This window comes from Pogoniulus pusillus, chromosome 17 (genome assembly GCF_015220805.1).
Source record: "Pogoniulus pusillus isolate bPogPus1 chromosome 17, bPogPus1.pri, whole genome shotgun sequence".
Taxonomy (NCBI): Eukaryota; Metazoa; Chordata; class Aves; order Piciformes; family Lybiidae; genus Pogoniulus; species Pogoniulus pusillus.
Genome location: NC_087280.1, coordinates 13,018,356 through 13,043,254, shown reverse-complemented (window position 1 = coordinate 13,043,254; position 24,899 = coordinate 13,018,356). Strand labels below are relative to the sequence as shown.

At 43.6% G+C, this 24,899-nt stretch overlaps 2 protein-coding genes across 3 annotated transcripts in view; one reads left to right on the top strand and one right to left on the bottom strand.

Moving 5' to 3' along the window:
• Nucleotides 1-613: 613 nt before the first annotated feature.
• WHAMM (WASP homolog associated with actin, golgi membranes and microtubules) lies at nucleotides 614-14,230 on the bottom strand. Of its 2 annotated transcripts, none has more exons than XM_064157727.1 (10): nucleotides 13,626-14,223; nucleotides 10,932-11,105; nucleotides 9,548-9,698; nucleotides 8,859-9,028; nucleotides 8,382-8,547; nucleotides 7,269-7,456; nucleotides 5,744-5,830; nucleotides 5,564-5,659; nucleotides 4,615-5,185; nucleotides 614-1,881 (listed from the first exon to the last, which is right to left on the bottom strand). In XM_064157727.1, exons 1-10 carry the CDS (start codon nucleotides 14,157-14,159, stop codon nucleotides 1,595-1,597), a joined length of 2,424 nt encoding a protein of 807 aa, XP_064013797.1. In that variant the 5' UTR covers nucleotides 14,160-14,223; the 3' UTR covers nucleotides 614-1,594. The 2 variants fall into 2 exon arrangements, with proteins under 2 accessions (XP_064013797.1, XP_064013798.1); XM_064157728.1 differs by lacking the exon at nucleotides 614-1,881 and adding an exon at nucleotides 1,888-3,506 and having other exon boundaries at nucleotides 13,626-14,230.
• Nucleotides 14,111-24,899, top strand: part of FSD2 (fibronectin type III and SPRY domain containing 2) — a 23,713-nt gene continuing 12,924 nt past the window's right edge. The window contains exons 1-6 of the mRNA XM_064157730.1: nucleotides 14,111-14,263; nucleotides 19,509-20,287; nucleotides 20,370-20,465; nucleotides 21,461-21,694; nucleotides 22,925-22,947; nucleotides 23,935-24,056. Of these exons, the coding sequence (XP_064013800.1) occupies nucleotides 19,550-20,287; nucleotides 20,370-20,465; nucleotides 21,461-21,694; nucleotides 22,925-22,947; nucleotides 23,935-24,056 (1,213 nt within the window). The 5' untranslated portion in view covers nucleotides 14,111-14,263; nucleotides 19,509-19,549. The remainder of the gene's footprint in view (nucleotides 14,264-19,508; nucleotides 20,288-20,369; nucleotides 20,466-21,460; nucleotides 21,695-22,924; nucleotides 22,948-23,934; nucleotides 24,057-24,899) is intronic.

Sequence of the window (24,899 nt, the reverse complement as noted above, 5' to 3'; positions counted from 1 at the left end):
ACACTGGCTGCACACACTCTTTCCCCAGGGTATCCTTGGGGAAGCATTCTCTCCCAGAGGACCACATTTTGTCCTGAATTCCAGTCTGTGGGAAGTATTCAACACTCAGGATGCTGAACTTTGAACAGGCAATAAATTTGCTCCCCAGTTTGGCATGACCATTCCACCCAGGTTGAGCTCAAGGATTGAGCAAGTCTGCCATCTCCCCTCTGCAGGCATCATGTCACAAGTGTCCACTGAGAACCAACCTGTGCTGCTGCTATCTCCATTTGGTATGATTAAGGGGACAAAAAAGAGTTGCTGTTTTCTGACTTCCAAATAGCAGTAGGTGCTGAAACAAAAAAAAAATTACCTCATGGACACCGCCTTGGCTTCTCCTGTGAAAACTGTTGGATATTCTGTGCTGATTAAATAGATCTGATACTATACAGTAAAATAGTGAATTAAAGTACCATATTTGCAATTCTATCATCAAATTACAAGTAACAAATATTTCAGAAAGAGGATTTACATATGAGAGTGCCATTGCTGAAGGGCCACCACTTGCTGTCAAAACCCAGAGTGTACAGAATGCTTACTTCACAGCAGTATCCTAAAATCAGAGCACACTGAATTTTTCTTCTGCCAGACTATGTTTTTATTAAGGGTCAGTACAAACTCTAAAAGAACCTTTGAATCATTTTTCGTCACTACCTACCTAAATTAGAAAGTCTCTACACTGAATGTGGCTGATGTTTTCAAACAGTTGGATTGCAGGCACAACACAAATACCTGCCCTTGATAAGGCTTTCAGGTAATTTAAGTTCATGAGCAGCTATAACCATGGATTGATGTTCTCAGTGGAGAAATGCAGCTCTGTATTGCAGGCCTAGACCCCAGAAAATATGATACACAGTATGTTGGCTCTTTCTTTCATGCCAACAGTCCACTGTAGATGTAGATCTAAAAAACATTCCACACTTAAAAAGATTTAAGCTTCCAGCTAAAGAAGTAATCTCTTTAGTATTTTCTACAGTACTGCTTATTTCAAACTTGATGCAAATCTTCCCAATCAGCATTGTCAAACGTATTCATAAGTGCACTTTAAAATATCATGATAAATGGGTGAGGGTGAATTGTATCAGACAAACAAAACATCCAAGATTCTTTTGGACAATGGAGGTAGGAATGAGAGGTGCCAGATTATGCTGAGTTTTCTGGGCTGCCTCTATCACCACAGATTTAGTTCTATTTTTTCCTGACAAAATAGAATTTCATTTAGTTTTTCACTCCTTAAACTTTGTCGAGGTAACATTACCTACTGTGTAGTAACAACCTAAATACTCTGTTTCAATTCAACACTTCACCTGTCTTCAGATGTGAAAACTAAATGGCTGAGTCAGGGACTAGTGCAAGCATAATTTAGAGTATGATTTCTCATGCAAAAAAAGAAGAAAGTAAGTGTAGCTCCTACAGAAAATGATCAGGATTCTTTCAGTTTACATTTTGGGTTGTGAGCACACACACAATCACACTGTTCTTTCATTTTGACAGTCTTCTACAACGTGCAAAATGAGAGGCATTCGCCTCCAGTCAGTCTGTTACTCTGAATTGGTTAGCTGTCCCATTCTCCATTGTTCTGATCATTGTTCTCCTCTTCTTCAGAATCAGCAGACACTTTCTTAATTCTCTGCATGGCTGCCTTAATGCTTCTCTCTAGCTCATTAGTGGATCTTTTACTGACATCTTTCTCAGTATCTCGATTCACTTTTCTTAGCTTAACTCCTTGCCTTATGGCAGCAAGAATGTTGTCCTTCGCAGAGGCATATGGATTCGGCTGTTCCACTTTGCCAAGATGAACTTCACCACGTTTTAGAGAAGCTAAAACCTCATCCATGGAACCTGCAACAGATAAATCTATTATTACCAGAAGACAGTGCAAGAAAACCAGGCTCAGAGGTAACAAAATCCCACCCAAATGTTCAGGATGCTTCTTTCATCCTAGACAGAAAAAAGCATGGTCTGTTCTGGCACAGATTCTTTCAAGCTTTTACAACATTAGGCTCTGAAACTGCTCTTAAAAAGCACTTAAAGCTTTTATATCCTGAATTGAGAATCCAATGCCTCTTCAACATTATGCAAGGTTGTGCTCTAAGGAAGAAATTACACACAAAGGAGCATGCCTCTTTTTCATTACAACTTTATGGGCTTTCAAAAAAACATTTCACTGAACCAAAAAAAATCTCTTGTGTTCCCCCTATTAGAGACAATCCACCATCCTCCTAGCTTGCTCGAGTGCCTGCTGAGACTGTCAATTGCATTTTTGCTCAACCAAGAGAAAAATGAAAGGACTTGAGTTAGAAGGGCTTGAAACTGCACCACTGAAGTCAGTGGGGACCAGATCAGGCCCTAAGCAGACTGGCAGGCAGCTCCTCTATGTATGGACTTAAAAATAATTCCTAATTTAGAATGTGATTTAAATCTCAGGTGTACACTTCAGAACTTCAGATCATAAAGGGCACCACACTGAGAGAGCTTCCACTAGTTCTCTTGATACACACTGCAATTGTGGTTTACTCCTTCTGCTGGATTCTTTGCTGCTAGCTTCAGCCTGGCGGACAGGGAGGCAGTTTCCCTGGGCAGCAGTCGACTCCTACATCCATAGGTCCAGACCATCTGTGCCTCACAGCTAGAAGTATTTTTTGCCGTGCGCAGTGCACATAAGGTTGTGATTAACATCAAGCGCTTGAAATGTAACATTCTGCTAAATCTTGTGGTAACTTCAGACACTGAGATGCTAGAAAAGGATCAAGCAAAGATCCACCAACTTGTCTTACAAAGCCTTCAAGTACAAAAGTCTTAAGTCTGTTAATCAAATAGGCAGCCTTGTATAAGACTACTGAGGCTGGCAAAAAAGTTCCCCTTGGAAAGCACATTAACACATTACAGATAATCACAGAATCAGTCAGGGTTGGAAGGGACCACGAGGATCATCTCGTATGAACTTCCCCCTGGCTTTTCATGTACAAAGACATAAGTAGGCCATATGTAACTAAGCCCAAGCTGTTTATGAAGCTGTTTCGGTAAACTCCTGTGGCAGTACTTTATCAATTACCACTACAGCAATTAACATGCTAGTTTTCTTCAGGAAATAGATGTAAATAATCAGTTAGACCTCTCCAATAAAAAAAAGGGGGGTTTGTATCAAAAAGTAATTAAAGGATATCAATATTAGGCTGTGTTATGGTAGTAAATACAGCTCCTAACAAGGCTGTTACACCAGCAATTGGACTACTCTGGTGCATAACTCCTGTTGCTAATGAAAGCTTTTCAAGAAAATCTGTGGTAGAGTTATCCCATGGACCTCCCAGATTGAAGTCTGCACACTGATCCACTGGGATCACAGCAGTTTGTCATGGTAACTTGCCTGCATCTCAGCCCCTCAGCTGCTTGTACTTCCCCACACCTTCCAAGAACTGAAAATGCCAAACTTTCCTTGGTATTGCTGCCTGTGGTTTGGCTGTTAACTGAGAGAACAGAAAGGCTGCTTAGATGTATTGTGAGTAGTATGAAAAGAAATATCCCACATTTAAAGACATGCTTCATTCCAGCATAAGCTCCACTGAGAAAAATGACAATAAAAAACTGCTGCCTTCTAACTTAGATCAATCTCACTGATACAGTAAAATATCTGCTTGCTTTAGAAATAAAAATAGGTCTGTTAGCAAGATGCAACCAGTGCAGCCTTGGGAGGCTGCTGAGCTTTAGTCTCATTCAAATTGCCGAGTTCAGACTTCAATTACACCTGTGTGATCTTGCTAACAAAGCAGAAGTGTAACAGAGCACAATTTTTGCCCTAGAAATGATAGCATGCCAAAGCTATCCATCTGCCTTTCAAATCCTGGTTGATTTCTGCATGAATTCTTAGGAAACCTTTATTTAGAAATCAAGCAAGTTGTAAGTGGACATGGGCTGCGCATACCTTACAAGTAACCCAGTGAGAGCTCTGCAGTACACAAATCATAAACACTAAAATGTAACCTTAGTACAAACACAAATTTACCTACAGTGGTCTTTCGACTCAACAGGTGATTAATCCTCAAAATCCCATAAAATTGTGGCAAGAACAAACTTGGTAATGGAAACTGCTTCTCTCACTAAACAACATCAAGAAACCTCTTGTTGGAATTTCTTCCGACACTTTCACATCTATTACAGCAGGGGGATTTTCAGTGTTGTGAGAAATGCAAAACCTGAATAAAGGTCTCCACAGAATTACTTGTGCTGTGATCAGGCACGGTTTAAATTTGCAAGGCTGTACTTAATAATGTGGAATTCCAGCAGAGACTTGAGTTCAAATCTCTGAAAAAAATGACCTATGCCATCTGACAGCACTTCCCCAAAAACATCAAGTCACACAGTCTGAGCATCAAGACCTGTGAAGTGTATCAAATGGGACACACAAATTGCTATTAATAATTTAGGAACTGTTATTGTATGTGGTTTCTTAGACTAGACTTTCCAAGGGCTTTGTTCTCTTAGGCAAGACTGCACACTATTCCTGTCCAGAACCACAGTGAGGTAGAACAGAAAGGAAAAGAAGAAAAGCACAGCAGTCAAGGTGAGCCTTCTTACCCATGTAATTGTTTAGAGACCTCCTGGATGAGTCGTCCTGTTTGTGCAGTGCAGGGCTTTCCCTGGGGCTACTGCAGCTAAGGGGAAATGCCTTATCCTCTGGCGCTGATGGCGTCTTTAACTGGGGAGGTAAAAGGGGAGGTGGGGGAGGAGGGGGTAAAGGAGGAAGAGGAGGAGGAGGAGGAGGTGGTGGTGGTGCTAGTGAGGATGGCGAGACCATCAGTCCCTCGCTGTGCTTCTGTTGCTCTGTCTGTACAGAGGTATCTGCTGTGGTATTCTGACGTGAAACATCTGCTGTGGTATTCTGACGTGAAACATCTGCTGTGGTATTCTGACGTGGAACATCTGCTGTGGTATTCTGACGTGGAACATCTGCTGTGGTATTCTGACGTGAAACTTTTGATTCTTCACCTTCTACCAGCAGCAGGCTCTTTGGCTGCTCTGGAGCCACCCTTGTACTCAACAAAGGTGGAGAGGACTGTACTGCAAGCTGCTGAGCGGTGCTTTGTGGCAACCTGGGACTGAGAGGCTGAGGACGAGATGTTTTCACAACAACATGAGCTGGACATCTCTGAAAAAGATTGTAAGGCAGGAGGTCACATTTCCATTGGACTGGTCAAACATCAATCCCAAAGAAACAAAAAACCACAGAGCACAGACTTGTCCCACTCTTTTTCAAGCAGAAAATTCAACCCTGAACAGATTTCAAATTAATATAAAGGTATTTCTTTCAAAGCCATTTCCTCACTTTTATTGCTTGCCAATAGGTTCTACACCTGGAAAATATATTATTAATGGATTTAATCCTCTTGACTCATTACACACAATCCTATTTTAGGCTATCCAAACGTTTGTCTCTGGCTTAGACCATGCTCACATGTGAGCTATGGCTACCTTATGACATTGTGCTTTGACACCATTAAGGACTACTGTAGCTCACAGTACTTGCCTCCCTGAAAGTTTTCAGCCTCTCCAGCGTTTTCTGACGTTCCTGGCTTATCCAAGCTTTTTTCTTTTTCTCTTCCTCTTTTTGCTTGTCTCTCTTCTACATTAAGACATAAGTAAGTGAGTCTCAGTGTGTGAAAACAAGCAGCTGCCAAATTCTCCAAGGTTGCTACCCAGTACTCACTATCTGTATGCTGTGATGCTGCTGGAAGCGTTTTTTGCTCTCTTCTGCCTGTTGCAGTCTCTGTCGATGGCTTGCTTCACATTGATCCTGGTAGAACAGCAAAATTCATGCAACCCTTGGTAAGTTCACAACTGCTGTGCATCACCTATGCCATTAACTCCTGTGTACAATCCACTAAAGAGCAACCAAGGCTGAATGCTTTGCTGTGCCAAGAGGGATGGTTAAGTCCAACTAATGGCAGATGCGAGACCATGAAGGTGAAGTCACGGTCTTTAAGTCAATAGGATCTTTCATTCTTCTAATCACTGACAGGATTATTCATGATGCAGAGGAAATATAGCCAGACCTGAGCTGATCCCTGCCTTACACTTAGCTTTAAAAAAAGAAAAAAAAAAGAAAGAAGAAAGCAAAAATAATGAAAGCAGAAATAAGCTCTGAAGGAATTTCACTCAGGTACGAGAGGGATAGGATGCAAAGATGTGAGGAAGAAGACAAGAGGGAAGCTAGCATGGTATTACGAAAGTACAAGGCTGCTTTCTCTCTGTCCCTTATTTGCTATAGCTCCCAAGTAAAAATGCCTGGGAAGCATAGGGTGGGAAGCACAAAGAATGCCTAACGGGGGTACCTTCTGTTAGTGACAAAGCACTGTAGAGAAGCTGCAGGCTTCAGTGCTTTCTCTGGGAGTCACTGTTTGCCACTCCACAGAGGGGGTTACCCACATGGCTGAGTGAGCATTTGCAAATCATCTGTGCTTGGCTTCACTGTTATGTAACCAATAGACAGCAATTAACTGAATGAAAACAGAAGCAAAGGAAGTGTCTGCGGAGGAAGCAGATGCATGCAAGAGACAATGATGGCTCACGAAACATTTTCAATGTCTTTCCCACTTCGTTCAGGCTAATGAGAGATAAAAGGCTTGACAGACTGGAGCTTAAACTCTGTTTTCTACTCCAGCAGGATTCTACAGGTGTAAGGTAAGGTCAGCGCACTGCGACAGTTCAGAGTCAGCTGTGACCTCTCTTGTGTCTTCCTAGCGTTCTGCTCTGATTAGGAAACAAAGGGAAAAGCTGCCCATTGCACAGCACCGAGAGGCTGGAGAGAAAACTGCAGTAGTTAAATTTTCCCCTCCCTCTCATTCAAAGGTAAAGCACCACCGTGGATTTTCTGTTACTGTGGCTTCCTTCACTGTAGGCCAAGTTTCCTCCTGCGCTGCGGCTGCTTTGCAATAGGCTGCCAGGGTAAACCTCCAGAGGGCCACAACAAGTCTCTGGTAAGGTTTAGCCGATAGGGGAACACCTTCAGGATCACTCATGGAAGTGTTTTTGCTCTCTTAATGAGCTAAAGAGGCATCTGCACCACACAGTGGAGTGTAGAGCTGGCTAAAACAAAAAAAATCACATTTCCCTTCTTTCCAGAGTTCTTATCATTGTGACACCGCCCAAAGCTTCTCTAGTTGTTTCCTGTCCACCCCTCTCGAGTCAAGACATCAGCTAAAGAAAATGCACATCTCCAGGACTGCATTTACTTTTTTGTTCCTGAGGTAGGCTCTCCTCGCACAGACAGTCCCACGCTTTGTCTCCAACTGCTTAGTCTTCTGCCTCAGCACCGTCATTTCTGACAAGTTAGCGTAATGTTGTCCCATTGTCTGTTCCATTACCTTGAGCTCCTCAGGATTTTCACATGTATCATAGTAAACAACTTCATCCTGTTTCTCTAAAAAGGCATTTGGCATTTTTTTAAAAACCCAAAAATTGCCACAGTTATGTAAACATTTAAAGAACTAATGACATTTTAAAAGCCATTGAAGGCAGTGTGTTAGTTATTAGAAAAGTGTAATGCTCTGGAGCCAAGCTTGGTCCTTCAAAATCTTATGCAAGCACATCATGTTACTCACAGGGGTGCTCTGCAGGATTAGATTTACGCTGTTAGCATTTGTTGTTACTTAGCTTCCTCTTTCAAATGTTTCTCTGTGCTTTAACTTCTACCTTCAGGAACTGCTTTTCCTGGAACCTGAAGACTGTTCTGATCAACACTGGGTGACTTACTTTACTATGTACAAGGTTTTAATCATGCAACAAGCAGAAGCAATGTTTGCTGCACCACATACACAGTAATAAAGAATTCATAAGCACAAACAAACACAAGACTGGTGCCTAGCTTGGTCGTAAGTATGTTACAAAGAGACACTTAAACTGGAATACAGCAGCACTCATGTACCATCTAGCTAGAATCACCTCTTCTTTGGAATTTCTATATGTTCAATTACAACAGATTCTTCATGAATTTTAGGACTCTCCTCAGCAGGGCATGATATCCAGTTTCTATGGCTATATCCTGAAACTATGAGAGCAGTTGAGTATTTTCTATGTAAGTTACTCCATATGCTAAGCCAGTGCATGCAAATACTGTACCTGCTGTCACAATCAGCTTTTTTTTTCCTTTAGAAAAAAACTTGTGTTATCAAATTAATGTCTAATCAGTCAGAAGACAAAACATCAGATGGTGTCACAGCATCAGGGTTTTCCAATGATGCTTTCTACTGTTTAGACCTAATCAGTGCTAATCATCCTGTGAAAGCAGAGCAGGCTGTATCACTCTTGTGTTTTGAATATGTGCTTAAATATTTTTTTATTCTTACCTTTAATCTGCCTCCTTAAAATGTCCAGCTGTACAACGAGCAGCATCTCTTCATGTTTCAATACTTCAAGCTGTACATTATATAATTCCAGCTGTGTTTCATAATACTGCATTTCTAGTTCCTCCACTACAGTTATGTTCTCCTCTTGTTCGCTGAGATTCTCCATCTGTATGGCCCCAAGCAGAAAATAAAAACCATTAATTACAAAACATGCATACACTTCAAAGGTTAATACCAGAAATGTTAACATGACACCTGAACTTATGTAAAAGCATCTTTGCTAAGTGTCCCCATATGTGCAGAGGCAATTAAAAAGATCTGGAGATAAACATTTTTCCACAACTTAAAATCATGCTGAAAATCTAAGCTGCTTCATAGACAAAGATTTCTAGAACACTGCTCCCATGACCCCTTTGGTGGGTTTTGAATAGCCCTTCACAAAACAGTGACAGAAAAGGAGGTTTTGCAAAGTCTTACATTTCTCTGAATGACAGCTCTCTTCTGTTTCAGGCACAACTCTCTTGCCCTCAGATGCTGAAGGGTTTCTTTAGCCAACATACATTTCAGGTTTTCTAGTCGTGGCAAAGCTGATGCCCAGGTGGTTCTACCAAACCTCTCCTGATCTTGTTCCATCTGTTTGTGCATTGCTGCAGATTCAAACATCACAACAAGATATGAGAAATGCAGTGTACTAATAACCCTTGTATGCTTCTGCTGTAGCTGCAGTACTAAAAATGCTGACACTACTAAACAATTTCTGAATCTTCTTTAGAAATTACAAGACTAAAAGATGGAATTTATGACTTTATGTACGCAAGCAAAATAGTACACTGTACCACAGAAACATGCCTCGACAGTTACACAGCCATCTACTCAATTAACATGCTGAAATCCTTGAGGCCTGCTTATCAAGTATACAAAGCATGCAGGGGTTTTGTTCTGAGGTTTGCAGCCATAAGTCTCAGACCTTGATATGTGTGCAAGCCAAATGCATGTTGTACGCCAAATTGGTTAAAAGGCTATAAATCTCAAGAGAGTAAAACGCTTCTTTCTTAAGCTGGACACTCATCATAACCTCAGGGTCTGCTGAGAGACCAGCAAAGGTGTAAGAAGAGCTCTCACTCCTTTAAGTATTTACACAACATTTTGTGTAAATCATTGATTACCTGTCAAAGCCTTTACAGTTTCCTTGAAGTAGTTCACAGTGATATCCTGAATGGAGCACACAGCACTCTCAGCTCGCTTAGTCCATTCATCAGCATCTTTCTGCAAAGCTGCTACTCTTTTAGGACCCAAATTATCATACTGCAAAGATTTCTGCAAGAAAACAAAATTCTCAGTTACCAACTGGCTAGCACAGGAGTGCAGCCCACATTATGCTGTCCTCACAGATTTCAAATGTGGGAAAAATGACCTTTGCCATACCTGTTACAAAGTAAACCGCTAGTCACACCTGTGAACTGCCTCTTCTCATTCTCTAGACTGAGAACATTCATTCCCAATCATGACTTCACACTTAAGTTCAGATCAATTTAAAATATTTTTCAATTATCATCTTAGAATCACATCCAACACAAGTGTTTTTAGCTGTTACTAAAAGTAACTCAAAACCACTCTTCTACGCACAATGTTCCCTTCTATTTTCCCCATGTGTTGACAGCACATTGCGCTGTCAGGTTCTCCAGCTTGGCAGTTCAGTCACACAAGAACAGGGATACAGAAAAGAAATAAGATTAGGATTCAAATACTTTTTAAAAGAATTAGATTTCACATGAGCCTAAATATCCCTTAGAGGCTTTTTTCATACAAACTTTCATCCATTTCAATTTCCACTTTAATTTTCAGTACAACATACTGGCTATTTTATCTTCACAGATTTAGTCCTTCAGTACTGAAAACCTTCGGTCTAAACCTAAAACTTCTCTTTTTTGAGAGCATTAACAGCTCACCTTAACAGACTAAGAAAAACTCAAAACAGTAGAGGGCTGGCTTTTCCAGGGGCATTGTAAATTTCATTATGTGCTTCTAGTTTTAAGAAACACTTAAATGCAGTGACAACTGGTATGTTTTAATCTGCACTTGTAGCAGGTCGTTGCAGTGATAAAAAACAGTTTCATGCAGCAAGATCTCCTCAGCCTTCTGTTCTACCACGACTGAGTGATCTGGTGCATTAGCACTGCCCAGAGATGGCATTCCTGATGTCACAAAGCAATGAAGGCTACTTGGATCTGTGTAAATTCAGATTATCAGAGAGTAAATCTCAGAGGTGGACCTTGGGGATATTTTCCTCAGTTCCTCAAAACAGGGAGAAGTGGGACACTGGTGGGAAGACAGCCACAGTTCTGGTCAAGCCAACACTTTGATTCTGAGATCCTCTGAGAGTGGTTCTGCCCTAAGTGGATTTCTCACGTCACATTTGGCAGCTTGGTTGGCAGGGAAAACGTAAAGAAAGAAGCAGAGAATACTAAATAATTTCAGGCCAAACTGTTCCAAGGGCAGCTGATGCCCTACTATATAACCTGGTCTTTTACTTTGTAAGGGCAGACCTACCAGGATTTCCAGTCTGTACAGCGTCGCCAGCTCTCGCATATCTCTGAAAGGCTGCAGTAAATACTGGTAGAATTGTGTTGCCATGGTGACCAAGTCCTGATAAGCTTTGTCTTCTTCTTCATAAACCTTCATCAAAGCCACCATTGTGTCAGCATTTTTATGCTCCTGAAGAACCTAGTAGGATAAAAGGTAAATCAGACTTAGCTGCTTTGCATTTGTGTACACTGACTGCTGACAAGCTTTGGTGGAAATCACCTGCCATTTGTCACTTCATGAGCAGGCACAACTTCTCCCTGCACAGGAGGTGTACACCAGGCATTCAGCAGCCAGCCCTAGCTAGAAACAGCTTTAATATCACACTAATTGCTGCATTATTGCATTGAGAAACTGTAAGGAATATCATGCCTAGGGCTTCCACCACAGAAATTCTAATAGCTATACTCAGATGACTTGATTGCCCTTCTTTACAAACACAAAGGGGAAAGTGAGGAAGCCTGTGTACTGAAAGGACAAGGTATTCTTGAACTACCTCTTGCCTTGCTTCCACATAACTAAATGCCTGCTGATATGGAATTTCCCACCCATCCTTCCTTCAGGCCTAGCAGAGGCAGAATAGGGACAAAAAAAGGGTCTGAAATGCAGTAATCCCATACGTCCTGACGTTCCCTCAGGCTTCCCCAGATATCTCACAGTCCTATGGCACATCTGCAGCAGGTTAAGTGTGCATTTCCCCCACTACTGAAGCCAAAAAGCAAAGCACAATAGCTCACTTTCTGGTTCCCATACTCAAAGCAAGCAGTGAGGGTCTGGCTGCTCCTGGAAGATGTTTATAGTGAGCAGAGGAGATACATCAGTAAAAGGCTGAAGTGAATTCATTATTCATTACGAGAATTTGGTGTTCTGAGGATTTTTTGAGAGGGACGGGGGATTGAAGGGGCAACATTTCATCTGTTTTACAGTAACAACCTTACTCTTACACAATCATAGTTTCACAGAATCTTGGTTTGCCATTAGTCCAACAGACTCCACTTTTTGTTGCAACAGTATTGCTTTGTTGGGTTGATTTTTTTGCTGTGTTTGAACACAAATGCAGAAAAATAAGTATTTACTCTCATGGACATCTTCTGCAGTCTTCAGAATCAACTTCCTGGCCCACTGGACAATGTATTTGACAAGGACATAGACATAAAAATAGCTCATTTAGTGTCAGAAGAGGCAGATTTTATTTCACCAATCTTGCTTAACTTAGTCTAGAACACAATAAAATCAGTTTGTCCCTCTTAGGCCTGCAAATACAAATGTAAAATGCCATATATGTAAAATGTAGCTGAAAACAGAGTAACTGGCACTGAGTTATACTGAACACCAAACCCCAAAACTGCTGTATCTGTACATGCCTGTGCTGCTTGCAAAAGAGCATGATGGCTGGAACGTACTTTTAACTGGGCTGTGAACTAGTGTAGTCAGTTACAGAAAGGACAGCCTTAGTATACACACTGTACACGAAGTTCACTTAAGCTGAAGTTTCTGAAACACTAAGTTGCTATAGCTGTTAAACACCAGAATAGCAATCAGAAGGCTAAAGACAACTGCCTTAGCTTTCCTCCAAAGCACATTGTCATAAGTTACCTTTCAGCTTACTTCACCAGGAAATAGAGTGCAGATACTGCAGAACTACAGTAGCAAAACACTGGAAAGCTTAAAGTATCTGTCAACCCTGCTTTAACATGCTGTCTTAACTGCAGACATATTACTAAATACCATCCTTTGATGCTTACTACAATGGCGGGTAGGGGAGTGGGTAAATAATCCAGGAATACATCAAGAAGAAACCAGTCCTAAAGGAATAAAGCGCTAACCTCATCACTAGTTCATATAATCATTAGGCCAGAATTTGACATTTAAAAAAACCAAACATATTTATTTGACTACAGAACACTTATCTGGCACAGGTGCACAGCTAAGATTGGTTTTCATAAAAAAAGCTGACTCAGAATTCCCCAGTTAAAAGATTAGTGCCATAAAGGCAGACCAAGACCTTCACAGGGAGATTAGAACCTTAGAGCACAATTGTACTCTCCCTTTCAGTCACTGTTCCACCCATTGCACAACACTGCTGGATATTTTTAGCAGCGTGTTTTTGTAGGAATAAATGCTTGCACCTTAAGCATGCGGCCCACTGTCTTCCCTATCTAGAGCTCTATTATTCCCCATTTAATAAAGACTGATGACGCTCAGTGTTTGACAAAGTTGATTGAGCCATTCCAAGACAACCGAAAAAGTGTTTGCCTGAGTACTGATCTGAACGCTGAATAACACTATGAGCAAAACACTAGTGACTTGGTCCTCCCAGGCTACACCACCCAAACGTGAATCTGACTTCAGCGACTGAAGCTCTTGCCGCTGAGATTGGTAGTTTCATGCACACAAAACTCGGGTAAGAGTTGCTAACGCTGAGGCTCAGACAGGAACACCTACGAGCTGTCCCGCAGGGAAGGCGGTGCTACACCAAGGGAAACTTCCTTCTGCCTGCAGGGAGAGCAAGGGCTGGCTCTGCAGCACCCTAATTCCAAAGGCAGCCTTAGGCCGCTGCATTCCCTTAGGGCAGTACGCCTTGGCCACAGACCCCCTTCAGGCCCCGCTGGCGCTATGGGGCGGCCCCTCCGCCCCCCTGCCCGGCCCCGGGGCCCGTACCCGCCGCAGGGCCTCCTTGGCCCGGGTCAGGTGGCCCCGCAAGGCCCTCCCGCGGAGCTCGTGTAGACTCTCGAAGTACTCGTCGTCGTGGCAGCGGTCGTCGGCGAAGAGGGCATCCAGCACCACACGGCCACCGCAGAGCTCCAGGGCCCAGCCGAGGTAGAGCTCCAGTTCCCGGCAGAGTTTCTGCATCTCGGCCTCGCCTGGCGCCGCGCCCCCGGGGAACAACACAGCCCAGAGCCCGCCGGCGGCACCGGGCAGCGTGGACGGCAGCGCAGGGAAAGCGGGCTCCAGGCGCGGGCAGACAGCCGCCAGCTGACGGTGAACGCCGCGCAGGGCCGGCTCCGAGAACAGGCCAGCCCAGCTCTGCGGGGCCTGTGCCGCCGCCTCCGCCCGGCCGTGGCAGGTCACGGCGAACGCACCCTCCACGCCGTTCCAGGCCACGAGGAAGCGGAGCCGCGGCGGCTGAGACTCGGCAAAGGCGGTGTCGCGCACGGCCACCCACCCCTCTAGGCTGTCAGGCTGCGGCTCCATGGCGGCAGCGACCGAGCGGGGCCTAGGGAGCGAAACAGAAAGCTGCCCGCCTTAAAGGCGCCGCGCGCACCTCGTTGCGTCACCGGCAGCGCACGCACCCATTGGTAGGCAGCGCCCGAGGGCGGGCCCAGGGCGGGGCTGGCGGGGGGCGGGCCCAGGGCGGGGCTGGCGGAGGCGCGGGGCGGGGCGAGAGGCGCTCCCAGCCCGCTGCAAAGTAAAGGGTATGGTAAAGGCAGAGCGGTGCGGCCTGCGAGACGCAGGCGTGAAGGATTCCCGTGTGGCAGAAAGGGCTATTTGTATGTCGTGTTTTTGTGAGGAGAGGCGGGCAGGGCCCGAAGGCACATGTACATCGGGGCGTACCCGCATCCTTTTCCTGGGCAGCCTGGCGCTGACCTGCTGACAACCGCGGCCGCTGGCTCAGGGACAAGAGCTGTGTGTGAGCAGTTTTCCTCCCAGCCGTCATTCCCGGCGAAACTTCACAGGTTGTTCCCTTCTCGAAAGCCAGCTGAAACGCCGTGCTCCTTCCCCAGGCTTTAAAGAGGAGATACTTGTCACCCTGTGTCGGATACGGTGTCATGGCAAACTTCTGAGAAGCAGCGGTACAGTACTGCAGTCAGGCTTCCAAAATCCTTGCCAGCAGATGACAGGCATTCTCAAGCTCTTCTCTATCTCCCGTTCCTGGCCCAAAATAGGCACCCTATTCTGGCGTAGTGTGAACCTGGCAAACCTGCTCTCAGCTGCCTGGCTGGAGCCCGGCAGTTAGCTAAACCTGGTATCCTGCAGGGCCTGCAGGGCAGCTGGGGAGGGACTTCGTACAAGAGCAGCACGTGGTGATGGCGTAGCGGGTAACGACTGGAAGTAGAAGCAGTTCCATCTAGATTAGATAGTAAGAAGAAACTCTTCCCAAGTGGGTGGTGAGGCACTGAACTGGGCCCAGGGAAGTTGTGGAGGCTCCAAGCCTGGAAGTGTTCAAAGCCAGGTTGGATGGGACCTTGATCAACCTGCTCTGGTAGGAGGTGTCACTGCCCCATGGCAAGGGCTTAGAACTAGGTGATCCTTAATGGCCCTTCCAAATCAAACCAGCCTACTGTTCTTTTTAAGCATTCAAGCACTGTGGGTAAAGAGTGTTCTGAGACCCCAGTGCCCATCATATCACGTGCCCAGAGGCCATGGCTGCAAACTATCTTGCAGGCAAATGGTGCTTGTCCTTAAATCAAGCTCAGTCCTAAGGATGTTCTGCTTACTACACACCTAAATATCTCCTTGCAGATCTCTGAAGGGAGCAGAGAGCAAAGGGGGTTTTATACAGCAAATATCTCTGACTCGGGCCTTGTGTGCAAGGCTGAATTTAATTCACAGTGATCCACATGCTATGTATTCTAGACTTTGGAAGCAAAACTAACATCACTCATTTTTCAGTAAATTAATGCCTGCAAGGCAGCATAGCTTAACAATATAAGAGCAAAAATTGAAACACTGAAAATTGGTTTTTTTTTAATTGAGAGATTAATAAAATCTGCCTGACAACATAAATCATAGAATCATAGAATAATAGAATCAACCAGGTTGGAAGAGACCTCCAAGGTCATCCAGACCAACCTATCACCCAGCCCTATCCAATCAACTAGACCATGGCACTAAGGGCCTCAGACAGGCTTTTCTTGAAGACCCCCAGGGACAGTGCCTCCACCACCTCCCTGGGCAGCCCATTCCAATGGGAAATCACTCTCTCTGTGAAGAACTTCTTCCTAACTAACATTCCAGCAAAGGCTGCATCATTCATGTGAAAACATTTCTGCTCTGATCTCACAGGTGACACAGGCATGGTCAGCAATAATAGGATCATAACTACAGCGGTAACTGACTTGCAATTTCTTACCAAAACAGCAAAACCACTAGAAATGTGAGGAAATTACATCAGGTTTAATTGGAAAAGGAGGGAACGGCAAAACTGAGTCAAAGTCAAATACGCATTTCCTCTTGCACTGCCCCATGAGCTAATGACATATATAATGTAGTGTTCACAGAAACATTCCAGTTGGAAAAGACACTCAGGATCACCAAGTTCAACTGGTACCCCTACTCTGTAAGGTTCACCCTAAACCATATCCCTGAGCACCAAATCATATCATATCATAGTATCATGAGGGTTGGAAGAGACCTCACAGATCATCGAGTCCAACCCTTTACCACAGAGCTCAAGGCTAGACCATGGCACCAAGTGCCACATCCAACCTTGCCTTAAAGTGCCCATCCAAACGACTTTTAAACATCCAGGGTCGGTGACTCAAGCAGCTCCCTGGGCAGCCCGCTCCAATGCCTGACCATTTTCTCTGATTTTTTTTCCCCCTAATATCTAGCCTAGACCAACCTAGTCACAGTTTGAGGCTTAAAAATCTCTTGCTGGCAAGGCTGGCTCAGTAGCAAGTTCACAAGCAGAAGATTATGTATGGTGGACAACTGTGGGTTTGGGTGGATACGTAAAGCTCAAGTGCTACAGTAATCACAATAATCAGTGAAAATATACAGCCTGGCTTTTGTCAGGTGAACCACTACTGAGCATAGCCTGAAGGGATATGCTTCCCTGAAAACTCCTTAGCTGTGCTGTTGGCCACTTTCTTCGCTGCTGGCTTTTCAGAGGTCTAGCACACACATGTAGGGTGGGGATGTAGGTATATGTATATACATACATGTGTGTGCAACATTATGATCATTTCTGATGGGTTTGTACATTTCAAATTTTAATATCTTTTCCCACGGTCTGATCTTGATTCCAACTCAAGGCTATAGTAAAACTCCTTCTAATTTAAGAGAGAGAAGGACTTTGCCATTGAACGTTTGCAAAGAACAGAACAGATACTTCCACTTAATCAGATACTTCCACTTAATTGTGGAGCACGCATGTGTGGAGCCATTTGAGTTAGTTTGTCCAGGATGCTTGTTTGGTTAATCCCACACATGATACTCTGCCTAACACCACAGCCTTTGAAGTCACACCTAGAGTCAATGTCTGCACTCTGTGGAGTCTGTAAATACCACCTCAGAAAGTGAGAGGGTGCTCTGGCTTTAGCAAGGGCTCTTTAGAATTGTTCCAAGTACTTCAGGTCCAGGAATCAACATTCAGAGCCTTTTCTCAGTGTCTGACATTCGTCCTGGTGATTCTCAAGTAGCACACTGCTGAAGGACAGCTGGGGCACATCTATATTTGTTCTATTGCTCACTACTGGCACGTCCCTATCTGAGCAAAGAGGAGGTCTAGGGTTACAGCAATAAGTCTTCCAACTGCAGTCACAGGAAAGTGGCAGGGAATTGCTTTCATGTGAATTAATTTTTACTAGGGGGAATACATGTGAATTTTGATGCCATCTGAGCTATCAGAAGAATTTATGACGTCTTAAGAGAGAAGGCAAGTTTTTAGGTAGTGACATTCTTTGTTGTGTATTTTCAATAGCTGATGGTCACGGATTTAAACATTCTTCACTGTAATTGTATCTGTGCCTGTAAACTGAGCAAACACAGAGCAATCATCTGAAAATCTTATTTAGGCAGCAGAGTTCCAGACAAGCTTAATTATGCTCATTTTAATTTATGTAATTTGATTTCATTTTAGTAGGAGAAATACTTGTTAATTCACTTTCCTAGTTAGTAGTAGCTTCTACAGCAAGCCTTATTGTTATAATTATGGAGAAAAAAGTCTCAGAGGGAGCCAGACAACATTTTCTGGTATGTGCCAAGACCTTTTCTCTGTTTAATACATTAGAATTTGCATGATGCATTTTATTGTCTTTAACATAAATTATATTTCTGCCTAACTTCAGTGGTTTTGTCTATAGTAAGATATTGCTACTTATAGAATCCACACCCATGTCTGCAGTGCCAGAAGACAAACAGTGAACTTGTGTGTGTTTTCTTAATGGTCTGGTAGGCTGGACTGTCTTCAGTCATCGACATAAAACTAGAGTGGGAAATTGTTTAGTATTTTTCACTGGTTCAGGAAGTTGCTTTCTAGTAAGTGACTGGCTGTGCTGCCTTCATTAGCTAAGTAATTCTCAGAAATGTTAGTAAAATATTGATGAAATAAATTTGAGGTGATAGCAAGTACTTGAGTGATAACAAGTACTGGAAACTATAAAGACCATAACAAGCAGTTTGAAAGCAAAGCTTATGTGAAAGCTTCTGCAGAAGCTCTGATAACCTTGATGTCTGACTGACCTTTTGACTTTTTCAGTGTGAGACAGTGGCTTCAAAGCTTTCATTTGCTTCAATTACTAGGACTGAATGTAATTATAGGTTCATTAATATTCAGCTGACATCTTTCCATTAATTTTATTGATTGCAGTAGTAAAATGCTGATAAAATTGACCTGAGTAGTTTTGTAGTTGTCATTTTTTTGTGCTGGTGAACAGTAGAAGCCTGCAGGGATGTTTCACCACTGACTCTCTACTAGTTTTATTTCATGTGCTGTTGTTAGTACAGGCTGGTTTGGGCAGTCAGTGTTAAAATTGCCTTTAATGTTGTACCACATGCATCTGCTTTATCACACAGCTTCGCAGGTTGCTTCTAGATGCTGTTTTCACACTTCCCTCATTGCACAGAATGGACAAAGTGTGTAGTCTCCAGGCCAGAACCTTCTCTCCATTCTGGGGTCAATGACCTGCCTTGCTTCCTAGTTTTTGTATGTTCTATCATGGAGATCCTCACCATTTTGTTCAGAGCTTCCCTTACATTGAAGCATGTGTTTTCACAGCCCCTGAGGACCCCCACTAGGCAGTATTTCCCCCTGTTTTCTAGAAAGGACCTGGAGACTGAGAATAATATTAAAAGAAACCTCAAGTTTCACTATCAAGAACAGCAACTTGAAAAATCCAGAACAGCATTTTTCAGGGCATTTACTAGTGTGGTATGTGGCATCAGTGCTCACAAGAAAGGACATCCTGCAGTATGCCTGGCTGATGGTTTTGAAGCAGCACTTGATAGCAGCTGAAGGGTGAGCAGATTTCAGACCAGGCTGTCACGAATTGCACAGAACTGCACTAAGTGTGCCTGGAGCACCATTGCAGTGTTGAGCTGAGGACAAGCCTGCTCCACAGTTTGGAAATCAGACATCAGGGTCACAGATGAGCCACTCAAAGAAACATAGGATGCACATCAGAGACAGCTCTCTGCTGTGCATTGCACAGAGGTGAGAAAAAAACCAAGCTTCCTATGACTGCACTCAGATCAAAACTACTGTTTCTCATCTTTTCTGTGCCTGCCTTCAGGCCCTATTCCATATGTATATTTTTAAGCAGGAAAAACTCATGCTTGATATCTAAGTATGTAGCTAAGGATCATTTTTATCTTTTCCAGGCTTAAGACTTGACATCTCAAGAGCCTCACTGAGGATACCAATGTCATCCAGATCTGGCAGTGCAAGAGAGGATGAAACTAGTGAGCAGCTGCTCGGCCGTTCAGCTTCCCCACCAGTCCTAGAAGCTAGTGAAACTGAGGCTGAAGGCTTGATATTTTATCACATGGATCTTTATGGATCAAAGGAAAGGTTTGATATCTTTCCTGAAGAGCTGTCTGGTCAAGGAGACAGATCTATGGGGGATATGAAAAGGGACTCTGCACCAAGTAGTGAAAATGTTCGGCACTCACAAGAACCTGGATATGATTTGGGAAAGGAGGTTGCAGAGTTGGCTAAGATGTATGGAATTGATGAGGACAGAGAAAAAGAGCTTGAGCTTCTTGGAGGACATACGGAGATGGTGGAGAGCAGATGGTCACCTGCTCGCATAGGAAAAGCAGGATCACCAGGCTCCCTATATAATGCATCAAAAAGCAGCTCTCCAGCAAGAAATCACAGTCAAAGCCCAAAGCAAGAGGGACATCCTGGCAAGACTTCTCAAGATGAAGAACAGAACAAAGCCAGAACAGAGGATGAGAGCCCCATATGGTCCAGAGAGGAGCTTAGCAGCAGCAGCAAGTCAGAGGAGTGGAACAGTCAGGCTGTCAGTGAGGAGGAGGAAGCTGCAGATGTTTTTTGTTCTACCTGCAAGATACCAATCCGAGCATTTGACAAACTGTTTGGTGAACACAAGGATCATGAGGTGGCTCAGCTCCCTGGTGCTGTGGAAAGTGAAAAGGTAAGAGTAACACAAGTGTAACACCATGCCTCTAACACAGTATAGTTAAACATACTAAGAATGATGCTGGGTGTTTTGGTAGGAAGAGATTCATAAAAACATGTGCAAGTTGGAAGAGCAGATTGCCCAGGTGGAAAACTTTGCCAGTCACTTGGAGGAAATCTTCATCACTGTAGAGGTAAGGCATTTTTTCTTGGGCTAACTTTGTGGTGCTTGGGTTAGAACAGTTTTGACAGTCATACTGTTCAGTTGTTAATGAGCAGAGCACAGAGTTGTCTTGGGGTTTGCCTAGGCTGAAGTACTCAGGAAAATTCACCCCAGTGATTTTTTTCAAGTGGGCTAGTAAGACCAAGCACTTGCACAGATACTTGGCATTCAGATATAGTGAGTCCCACTTGGGTTATCTTAGTTTTAAATGGCCAAGGGCCTGAGATCTGACTGGTCCATCCAGAGCCTACCCACTGGCTTCACTCAAGTTTCAACTACAGAAATTCTAGCTACAGGCAAACTCTTGGTCCAGCTGTAGCACTTCAAGGGTTGTGCTCCTGCTTGGCTAATGGCAACTGGGTACCAGGGGAAATGGCTCAGCTGCCAGCAAGTCAAACTGAAGCAGTAACTCAAGACACCTGCTGTCTGTTCTCCACTGCGTGTGGCACAGAAGGAAATTAGTTGCCCAAGTAGTGGAGAGCTACTGGCAACAAAGCCTTCCCTGGTCCTTAAATCTTCCTTCCTGATGCTCTCTCCAGCAGTGAGTGGGGATACCAGCATTAGCTTCTCAGCTTTCCCAGTGTGAATCCATGGCTCTCACTGGGTTGCCATGGTTTCTTTCATGGAAGGATGTGTTGTTGGAAATACTTGTGAGATTATGGCTGGCATATATCCCTAGCTGTGCTCCCTGGGTTTAGGTTGGAGACAGTTGGCTTGCATCATTGTTTTTATTATAATTTCTGATGCCATTATGTCTGGGACCAAATCTAACACTCTCTTGTGCCTCAGGGGAGGTAAACAATTACAATAAACCCTTAAAAATGCAAATTAGTCAAATTGCAGCCTCTGTGTACTGGTATTGCCTCCCTGGCAAAGAGAATTTTAGGCAGCCATGAGTCTGATTTTTCTCTGACTGACCTATGAATCAGGTCTGACACCAAGGAACAACATTAAAATGCCTTGCAGGAAAACTTTGGGAGGCAGGAGCAAAACTTTGAGGTGCATTACAACGATGCAGTGCAAGTGCTTGCTCAGAAGTATGAAGAACAATTGGAAGCTCTAGGGGAAGAGAAGAGGCAGAAGCTGGAAGCTTTGTATGAGCAGCTAGTCACTTGTGGGGAACATCTCAACACCTGCAAGGAGCTGACAGACACAACACAGGAGCTTTGCCTGGAAAACGACAAAGCCAGTTTTATGAAGGTAAAGTGTTTTAGCTGGCAGGGCCCCTTCTGGATGCTCTTTGATGCTTGCAGCTAGCCCCCAGCTGAATAGTCCCAAGTGGCTTTATTGCTAGAGAACATTTGGAGTGCTCAGTCCATGATGCTGTCACTCCTCCAAGTGCTTGACATGGTGGCACTGACTTAATGAGGCAACAGAATGAGGACAAAATGGAGAGGCAGCAGTAGAAGCTTGTAACTTGGATGCTTAGTGATTTGTGAGTCTCACTGGGGTTCAGAGAGAAGATACCTCTCTAAAAGATTTATCTCAGGAAACTCTGGAAGCACATAGTGTTCTTTGCCTCCTTCAAGCTCAGCTTTCCTGCTCAGAGCAGACAGGCTGCTGCAGCCAGTTGAGAAGACATTTCTTTGTTCATGCTCATTTTCTTGGAAAGTTCAGCTGCAGGAGGCTCCAAACTAAATACATCAGGAGCTCCTGCAAAGTGATGGATGATTCCCACTGTTGAGGAGGTGTCAAGAAGTTATTTTTCCTTAGTAGGTAGAAAAATAATTGAAAAAAAAGAGAGAATTTTCACTGCTGAGTGATTGCTCTGAGTTGCCCTGTGACTCAGGTGGATGGGAGCATTTCTATAGCACAGTCACAGTAACTGCTGAACCAGACAGCAAACAAATCTCCTAAAAACTCTAGTCTGTTCCAATGGATCAACTTGCTGTGTCACTCCAACCTGCTGAGTTCTTCACATGAGCTGACTTCTGTTTCTCTACCTCTCTAGAAGAACCTTATTTCCTCCTTAGCTCATAAACAGTTTTACGTCACCCTTAGGAGCCATTCTTCACCAAGAAGCAAACAGCTCTTAGTCATGAGTCCACTGCTCAGGTTTCTCCAGGGACTGTTTGTCTGTCTTCCAGCAAAATGCACTGCTCACATTCCTTCCAATGCAGATAATTTCACTGTTGGCACTTTGGACAACCGAGGAAGGATACTGTCTAGAATCTAGCTGTGCACACACTGGTTATTGCCTGATACTGCACGCTATCAGCCAAGATCTGCCCATGTGAATGGACAGTTAGGCACAGCTTTGTGCTTGGAGCTGGGTGAGAGCCAAGTAGTTCACTCCAGGGCTGCATCTGGGATAATGCATGTTAAGACAGGTCAACAGTATAGTGTAGTCTGACTCTGGACTAATGCAAGAAATGTGTCTTTTCTGTGTTTAACATTCTCTCTCTTTCTCCCTCTCTTTTTTTCCTACAGGCAGCAGTAACCATGGTTGAGAGGTAGTATCACAGTCTGGAATTTGTGTCACATTTCTTCCTGCTAATTGGACCTGATTTTGGAGACACTTGAATGTTCTGGACTCTGTTCAGGCACACATATATTACCTAAACTACTAAAGCTATTGAATCCTTCAGGATTTCTGGTGTAAACTGCATCAGGAAAAGTTGCTTTAAGAAGTTTAACACTCAAAACCAGTTTTGAGCCAGTTAAAAAAAAACAAAGGAGAGTTAGAGCATGAATAAATCACTGTTTTCAGCTTAGTCATAAGGAACTAATTTTAGTGACTGAAAAACAGGATTGCAAAAGTCTTTGGAAGAAATGCTCTAGATACAAATCCTACTAAAACTGAGCCCCCTAAATAGATTAGTAACAGGTTTATTTATGCATTAATATAGAAGGGTTGAAAGTCAAGCTGTAAATGCTCAAAGCAGTTCCTGAAACATCTTGGAATAGTTGGTAGAAGTCTTAAGGCACACGAAATCAGCCACAAAAATATACATTTAAATTGGCAGTCATCGTTTATGACAAAACAGTTTGTCTATTTTAAATCTGCAGCACCTAGAACCATGAGGTCATGAGTTAGTAATAGTGTCATGAACTCAAGGTAATGAAAGTCATGGAGCTAACAGCTTGCTTTCCACAGAGAGGTGCTGTGGAAATCTCAACCACCTGCTCAGCAGCAGCAGCGCAGTGTGCAGCAGCCAGCTCGCTGCATGAGCAGGACACACATAGTGTGGTCTCTCAGTCTCACCAGCATCCAGCTGTTTGGCATCCTGGAGCACTGATGTGACATGTGGCTGTCTATCTCCACGCAAAGGGACTTGGCAAGGCTGACCTTTGTACAACTATGAAGCCATTATTTAAGGAAATGGCTGCCATTTTAGATATTTGCTGTTCCTTTCTTCTATCCTATAGGTATCATAGAAAGGTCTCTCCAACACTGTAGCACTTGCAATTACACATAGCTTTTCTCCCTACAATTACAGGCTGGAAGAATTCTTGAAGAAAGAAGTGGATTTAGAGCTATCAACACATCCAGAGTTTGAAGAGCGGGTCATAGATTTCTCAGAAGTTGAACAACTAATGAACTCCATTAATGCAATCCCAGGTACTCATCTTTTCTGATCATTACTTCAGACCTATTTTCATTTAATTAGGGATATGGATTAAACAGAAGTCCATTACTTCTTTCAAAGGAAAACTGCAAAGGCAGAATTAGCTTTTCCCTAGCTTTTCCTCTAGATTTTTTTTGTTTGCCCATACATGCTGAGACACTGAAAGCTATTTTTGAATTTACTTTTCATTTGTTTTCAGTATAAAATTAGCAGAATTACCCAGTTTGGCCTTCTCTACTTTTGCTGGGTGGTTTTCTAGAGGACTCACCAAGACTACCCCTTTCTGTTGTTGGGTCATGCCTGCTTAGTGACAGCTCATCTTACCTTGGAGTTGCTTGAACGAAGTAGAGAGAGACATCAGACTGCTTTAAGAAACCTGCATAGCTTCTTATGATACAGTGGCTTGTTCCTCTGCTGTTTAGCAATCCTTTTTCCTATTATCCTTAGGAAATACAGAAAAAAAATGTTCAGCATCTTTTCTGTCAGGAAAGAACAACATGCACTTTTTATGCCTATACAGTGTGTTTTTCGTACATAAAATCACATTTACCACTAGTTTGCTGGTGCTGTTGCCCCACTGTTGTACAGCTGTTCCCTCATCTTTCCTCCAGAGGCTCCTCAGCTCTGGGCTGGTCCACAGCAATGCAGTGCATGTAGGTGTTGCTCCTGCAGGGCCATGCTACTCAGTGGGAACAGGAGCCCTCTGAGGCACGGCAGGTCATGTTTATGGAGGAAAGTTAGGTGGAGACTTAGGTTTTATTGTTTGAATTTTGATTTGAGGCAAGACTAGTTTATACACAAGTTCAGTGACCTGATTATTATCTGCAACTATGGCT

Coding starts and splice junctions, on each gene's coding strand:
- WHAMM (XM_064157727.1), bottom strand. CDS start 14,159: ATGGAGCCGCAGCCTGACAGCCTAGAGGGGTGGGTGGCCGTGCGCGAC. Junction 5,186..5,563: donor GGCTGAAAACTTTCAGGGAG/GCAAGTACTGTG, acceptor AATCTTTTTCAG/AGATGTCCAGCTCATGTTGT. Junction 1,882..4,614: donor GTCTCTAAACAATTACATGG/GTAAGAAGGCTC, acceptor TATCTGTTGCAG/GTTCCATGGATGAGGTTTTA.